The 7,063-nt window shown below is 40.3% G+C and overlaps 1 protein-coding gene across 1 annotated transcript in view; it reads left to right on the top strand.

Annotated features, from left to right (window-relative positions):
• The window catches only part of HSPA4 (heat shock 70kDa protein 4), a 76,875-nt gene extending 75,341 nt beyond the window's left edge, over positions 1 to 1,534 (top strand). The window contains exon 19 of the mRNA XM_006888072.1: positions 1,293 to 1,534. Within this exon, the coding sequence (XP_006888134.1) occupies positions 1,293 to 1,496 (204 nt within the window). The 3' untranslated portion in view covers positions 1,497 to 1,534. The remainder of the gene's footprint in view (positions 1 to 1,292) is intronic.
• The last annotated feature ends 5,529 nt before the right edge of the window (positions 1,535 to 7,063 follow it).

Genomic DNA, 7,063 nt, shown 5'->3' with positions numbered 1-7,063 from the left:
AACAACAGTGTTCATGTGAGCAACAAGTTGCACTGTCAACCCAGAAGCAGACAGTTCGAATTTACCAGCTACTCCATGGACAGTCTTCTTTATTTCTTTATAACCTCTTTAAACCTACTAGAGGGCGACTATGAATTAGTTCCTGTTTGACAGCAAGGAGTAGTTCTCCCCACATACCGCTACCCCTTTTAAAACAAATCAAGGAGAGTTCTGGTGGCCTTATGACAAGAAGCTGCACTACATTCCCAAAGGCACATGGTTCGAAGCTCCACAGGAGAACTTCTTCTGAAAATCCACTGGTGGGATCAGCTATGGAATACTTCTGACTCTACAGTGCACAATAATAACGATCCAGATGGTCAGGACGGCTCAGTTCATAGTGTCACTGAGTCATAGTCAACTCAATAGCAGCAGCAGTTTTGAAAGTTCTACTAGTCTTTGACTAGTAAACTTGGCCTATATGTTTTTGAATGTTCCACATTTCCCCCTTTTCTGTGCAAAATCTTAACACTGTGATTGCTTGTAGAGTGGACAGTAGTAGTTGCCAGTTGCAGGGTTGTGGAAGTTAAGCTGCTTTTGGTTCAATTAGGCTTAATTGTTTCAGTAAATTCTTGATTTTCTGTCCTTTTTGCTCCTGATGGAAAAAGACTTAACATTGCATGTTTAGTGAATGTTTGGGTGCTTCTAAGCTCCTAGTCAACCCACTACTCACCAAAATAGCATGTAGAAAGAACATTGTTTTTGTGCACTGCAGTATTGCAATTGATTTCTATGTTCCTGAGACTAGGGCCCCAAGGCTCAGCACTAGCAACTGAGCCCCAGAGTGTTTGGTAATGATGAAGAAGCTTTCAAAGTATTGCACCTTGTTGGCCCTGCTATAAACATAGTATTTACAGCATGAATTAATAGGAATATGGAACTTTTACTTAGCAGCACTTTGTGTGGTTGTAGTTCTTTTTACATTTCCATATTTGTTTTTACTGTGTTACCAGTGTATCCGTTTATGACTGTGTTCTTGTGGACCTTTCTATGGCTTCCCTTTCTTTAGTAGTATTGTGCTGGTAATTCTATTACTGTGTGTTGCCTCTTTCCGTCACCTATCTTAATGTGTATAGTACTTATTTACGTTAAACTCTTGTTCCTGCTAGTTGTTATTAATAACCATCAAGGTAATATTTCCTAAGGAACTTGATTAATTTCTGGATTGGAAATGTCTAAGGCCAAGAGTTGGGTTTAGCATGTCATATAAAATTGTTTCTAAGAAACAACAATTTTCTCTTCTGCCATTTTAGGAGCTGATAAATGTCTGTAGTCCTATAATTTCAAAGCCCAAACCCAAAGTGGAACCTCCAAAAGAGGAGCAAAAAAATGCAGAGCAGAATGGACCAGTGGATGGACAAGGAGACAGTCCAGGGCCGCAGACTGCGGAGCAGGGGACAGACACAGCTGTGCCTTCAGATGCCGACAAGAAGCTTCCTGAAATGGACATTGATTGATTCTAACACTTGTTTATATTAAAACAGACTATTATAAAGCTTTAAGTTGTCAACTTTGTTCTAAGTATCAACTAGAGCAAGCAGATACTAAAGATTTCTTAGTCAGTTTTTAGGGGCCTTCAGGGGATGGGATATAGATAATGTATGAAACCTTTTTTTTGACTTCTAAATAGCTAGATACAGAAATTAAGTGCATTGTATCTTTTTCATAATGGTACTATTTAGAAGCTCAGTCTTACTGAGTTTAAACTTTACTCCCTTTATGTTTAATTATGCTTCTACAAAGATAAGTTTGTTTTGGACAGTTGAGCTTTAGCAAAAAAGCTGTAACTAGGTATCAAGCAGACTTTTCATTATGACATATATGACAGGAGCTCTGTTTCAGAAATCTGATGTGAAGGTTGACTCCCTGCCTGGTTGGGGATGGGATTGGGGATATCCCTCTATTTCTGAGGACTATAGCATGGCATTGATTAACATAGAGCAAAGAAAAAGCGTGCTCTAATCTTTATGCTTCTCTCCACACCTCTCTTCCCTTCCTAGACAACCCCACAAAAAGAGTTCTTTTTACAAATGCCATGTGCTGCTTTTCAGAAAATAAATCCCTTACCTGAAATAAATTGTTAGGTTTTCAGTCCTGGAGGGTCTATCTTCAAATTATGTTCAGTAATATCCCAAATATCAAAGTTCAAATAATTTTCTCTTCAGAAGGTTAGATTTGAGTAGATACATTGTTGGATATAGGCATGATAATTTTAACTGAGGAGTTGATCCTTGTTCGTGATGGTATACAGATTTTTATTCTGGCCTGTTTATTCAGGTGGAAGATACTCTGTATAAATTTGAAGTCTAGCTTCATCTCTTGGGACAAGAGTTAAGTTGATTTTTGCTTATTCACAGTCACTTGTGTGTTAAGTGTTATTATCTGTCAAAATTCTGCCAATTTGTATGTGTTAAAACAGCTGACAGATTGTACATAAAACCTCCAAGATACACTGGGTTGTACTGGATGAGTCTGAATTTAGTGTTAAAGGAGTACATTGCCTGATGCTGTCAACAGCTCCTTATTGTGCAGCCAATATCTGGTGCATGGAATCATTCCCTGCTCTTGGGGCAGTATTGAGTGAGGCATCTTCTATGTCTGGACACTCCAAGGGAAACTTGTTAATAGTGGTCAGTAGAGGTGGTTAAGAGCTGGTACCTACCTTTGTATCTTTGTTGCTATTCTGTATAACAGAGTACTTCTCTGTTAGTTTTGGCCTGTGTTAGAAATAAGATTATATTGATCCTATTTAGAATGAGTTTCATCTCTACACTGAAATATTTTAGGCTGGTATGAGCTCTAAAGTGCTACAGAGAAACAACGCTTAGAGAGGAGTACTTTGGAAGTCTGTATATGTTGTTCTGTAAGCATGCATGGGAAGGACTGAGCCCGTCCTTAGAGCATTCTCTGTTCATTTTCCGTCATGCTTCGAGAGTTCTGGATGGCCTGCCACAAAGGCTGGTAGCTGCTTTGAAGTGCTGGCTGCAGGAGTAAGCCAACTCTTATGCAACTGACTCAGTTCTTATGGCCATTTCTTTGAAAATACACCTTTTTTTGGGGTGGGGGGGAGGGTTTGTGTGGGTATTGGAATGGGGTGAATTTGAAGTTTAAAATTCAAACCAGAAATAAGTTGATGTGGTCTGCTTGCTCTCTGTGTAGACAGGCTTTTAGACCAATTGGATTTTCTTGGAGGCTAGGCCCAGACTGTATGATAATTGGTGACTTGTGTGCTTTTATTTATATTACTATCCAAATTGGTTTGTTCAAGCTTCAGATCACATTCTTACACTTAAAAACATTCAGTAAACGGGAAACAAATTTAGGAAAAAACTGAAAAACTAATAAAAGAAACCTGTCTTACACTCAAAAGGAATGGATTCCTTAATTTTATAATGACTGCCAGAGTGTGATGTGTGTGTGTGCACGCGTGCATTTGTTGGTGTTTTGGAGAAAAATCACATCTCTTGATGAAGTATTAGCTAAATTCCAGTTAACTTTTGTCCTAGATCTGTCATCTTGAGGACAGTAAATATTCTGCCTTTGGGTTGCAAAAGTGCTTCCCCCCCGTATTTCTTAGAGAGTCTTCCTGTTGAGTCATACCTAGTTTCTCTAATCCTTATTTTGCTCCCGAAACTGAGCCTTCAAAGCTTTTAACAGTAACAGTTAACGACCAGGACTGAATATTTCGTGAGTTGCTAAGCTAACAACAGACAGGTCAGGTCTATTAAGGAAAACATGAAATCAGGGTGTACCTTGGAGGCAAGGGTAGAGACACTCGAGTCTTGCATATTTGGGTATGTTATTGGGAGAGTCAGCAGTGATTAACAGCGTGCTCAGGTGTTTTGGAGAGGGTGATGGCCCAGTATAGGGCAAAGTTCAGATCTGGTTCATAGGGTTGCTGTGAATTGTGATCAATATGAGTATGCATACTACCAAGCACCACCTAAAAATACAGGATGTAATTCAGAATGTACTTGTAAAATCTACCAAAGCACATAAGATAAACGTGTCCATATGTATATGTCCATGGGGTGGGGGTGCTCTGATGGCTGTTAAAGGTAACGAAAATGCCTTGAGATCTTAATCTACAAGGCATAGGATGGGCCAGTACCTTTCCCTGGACTGGTGCTGCCAAGGCCTGCCAACAGACCTGCTTCCAGACACCTTCAAGGAACCTAGCTGCAGTTTGAGGATGCTTGCGTCTGTCCAGTCATCTAGTGACTACTTAGCTCACACTCACTGCTGTTTAACTGGAACCAACACCTAGTAGGTTTTCAGAGACTTGTAAATCAATTGCAGATGGCCTATTTTCCTATTGAACAGGTGGTTGCTTTGACCTGCTTGCCTTTGGATTGGCAGCCCAACTCCCTATCCACTGGGTTATTCGTTGGCGCATAATAGCTATTTCACATGGTAGTGGGATTACCTGCAAAGAATAATTAACAGGTGAACTCGGAAACTCATAGGAGAAAGGAAATTTGAAGACAAAATGAAGGTTGTGGATGTTTCTGTGGGCCATCGAGCCCTAACCCTCTCAGGACCTCTTGCAGGAATTGGTGAGAATTCCAGCATTGGCATCAAAGCTAGTGTGGCTTGAGATGTTTGTTTTGCAAAGCCAATGGCTAATTTGAACTGGCTGCAGAATTAATACATCTGAGGCTTACTGTCAAGTGGTAGGGTTGAGAACTTAGATCATGGAGAGTGACAGGCTGGTTTAGGAAGATTGATGTAGTGCAGAATGAGTCCAGCCTGGATGAAGTTGGAAGTAGTGTGCTTTGATTATAATCCACACATAAGATGAATGCAGAAATGGTAGGCCTTGGTGCCAGGAGGAAGAGGGAGGCATTAAGAATGGCTCGGAGAATGTCCTTTAATCCAGTGCAGTGTTCCATTACCCATACTTGAATAGCCATACAAGGAGAAGTGGGGGAGGGAGTAAAGTGAATGAAGAAACATTAAAAAGGGGATGTGTGGAAGTTTAAAAGGGGAAAAAGGTGCTTCAGAGACAATTTATTACATTGGTGAGTAGCGACTGAGATCTTCGTTTGTGAGTGACCTATGCACAACTCTTGTTCTCTTCCAAAGAGTGAAGGAAGTTGAAAGTCAAAGGAACCATCTGACCATGTGAATTGCAGTGTCCATGAACCTGATACCATGACTAGGAGGTGGTGTGGGGCCACCACAGCTCACCTATCCAAAAGGAATCACAGTAGGACAGTAAGGGTGGGAGGGAAGTTGTGGCATAGAATTTAAGATCAAGGAATAGTAGGTTTACTGGTCTGGTAGACTGGTGGAATCCTGTAGTTTACAGTCTGAAATTGAAGTCATGCTTAAGCCCTTGGCTTTAAACCGAGCAATAGGTAAGTAAGGTGATTTCTACCACCAGTGAAAGAACAATCATGGAATCAAAAGGACAGCATTTGCCTAGGAGCGCTGGAGGTTTTAGTGGTAAGGAGTTGTGCTGTTAACCTGAAAGCACATGGTTCAAATCCATCAGGAGAAAAAGGCAGTTGGCTATGATGATTTACTGCCTCTGAAAGTCTGTTGGAGGGTCAGCTATGATGGAACACAAATAGTGAATAGGAAGAAAGGAAGCTCCAGCTGAGGCGGTGGAAGACGGGTTTGCCAGAGGAGGGGGTGATACTCATCTTTAGTTGACATTTAGGTAGTAGGCTTCTCTTAAAAAAAAAACCAAACTATCATAGGTATCATTTTTGTAGGAAGATTAAAAGGTATGCACAACATACCATTTTTGGAAGAACTTGAAATACAGGTTTGAAAAACCAACCTTGATGGATGTTTTCCACATGTCTTCTGTGGGTGGAATGGTCAATTCTATTCACATTTTTCATTTTTATAATTTCCTAATTTAATAATATTTAAAAAGCCAAGTGCATTTTTAAAGAAAATGAGTAAACCTTCAAGCCTAAAGGATATACTAGACATGAGGAGCCTCAAGTTTGCATAAGATTTGGAAGCTATGCAGGGTAGAGAGGGAATGTGGGTGTGGGAGGGAGTTCCAGGGGGATGAAGGGTCACACTCAGCTCTATCAACAAGAGGAAGTGAAAAAGGAAAAACCAAGAGAAACTGATAAATGTGAAGAATTTGAGAAGTGAAAGCTATCTGTGGCCAGCAAGGTTATATACTGTGGGGTCAAATTGTAGGGGTTCAACTGAGACGTCAGGGCCCAAATGCTTGCCTCCAGGTGGAGAGCGCCGGGTCTGATGGAAAGGAGGAATCAGCTGAGGATAAGGAGAAATGAGATGATTACAGTTGAATGATTCTCTCTGGGCACTGGGGCAGCGCTAGGCCATGGTCCTCAAACCTGGAATCCTTAGCTGCTGCTTTCAACAGTATGCTGCTCTTTGGAGAAGATGTTGCAGGAAGTAGAAAATGAAAGGTGATTATTCATTTAGGCATCAGACCTAAGTGCAAAATGGGGGAAATAAAGTTGTCTTGTATGAGCAACAGATAAAAGATTAAAACAGGAGTAGATGCTTGGAAGACCAAAGAAGGGAAGACCTCAAGATGTGTAAAATGTGCAGAATGCTTTGTGGATGTGTTTCTGTACGCAGGCATGTACCAGACTAATAAGAGTCCTTATCACTCTAGTTTTGGCACATTTGCCAGGTTCAGGAACAAAACATAGAAGAGGCTACAGAAAGCTGGTTTTGTTTTGTTTTTAGTGTTTAGTTGTTAAAAAGACAGAAAAGACTAAAATGGATGTCAGAAGAGACAAAATTATACTAACATGAAGTTAAAATGCTGAAGTAAAAATGATGAACAGTTTCAAAGGGCAGTTTGAGAAGACAACACAGAATATTCAGAGCTGCAATTGGAGAATAAAAAGGGAAGCACTCACTTGATATTTCTTAAGCTGAAAGAACTGAGAAACAAATTCAAGCCTTGAGTTGCATTGCTGTGAGATGCTGTAGGCAAAATCTTGAATGATCCAGGAAGCATCGAAAGATGAAGGGAATACAGTGAGTGTAAAAAAAAAAAGATATATTTATGTGTTCTTTT

Source organism: Elephantulus edwardii, unplaced genomic scaffold (assembly GCF_000299155.1).
Source record: "Elephantulus edwardii isolate Elephantulus edwardi_28Jun2011 unplaced genomic scaffold, EleEdw1.0 scaffold00064, whole genome shotgun sequence".
NCBI lineage: Eukaryota > Metazoa > Chordata > Mammalia > Macroscelidea > Macroscelididae > Elephantulus > Elephantulus edwardii.
This window is presented reverse-complemented; position numbering and strand designations above follow the sequence as displayed.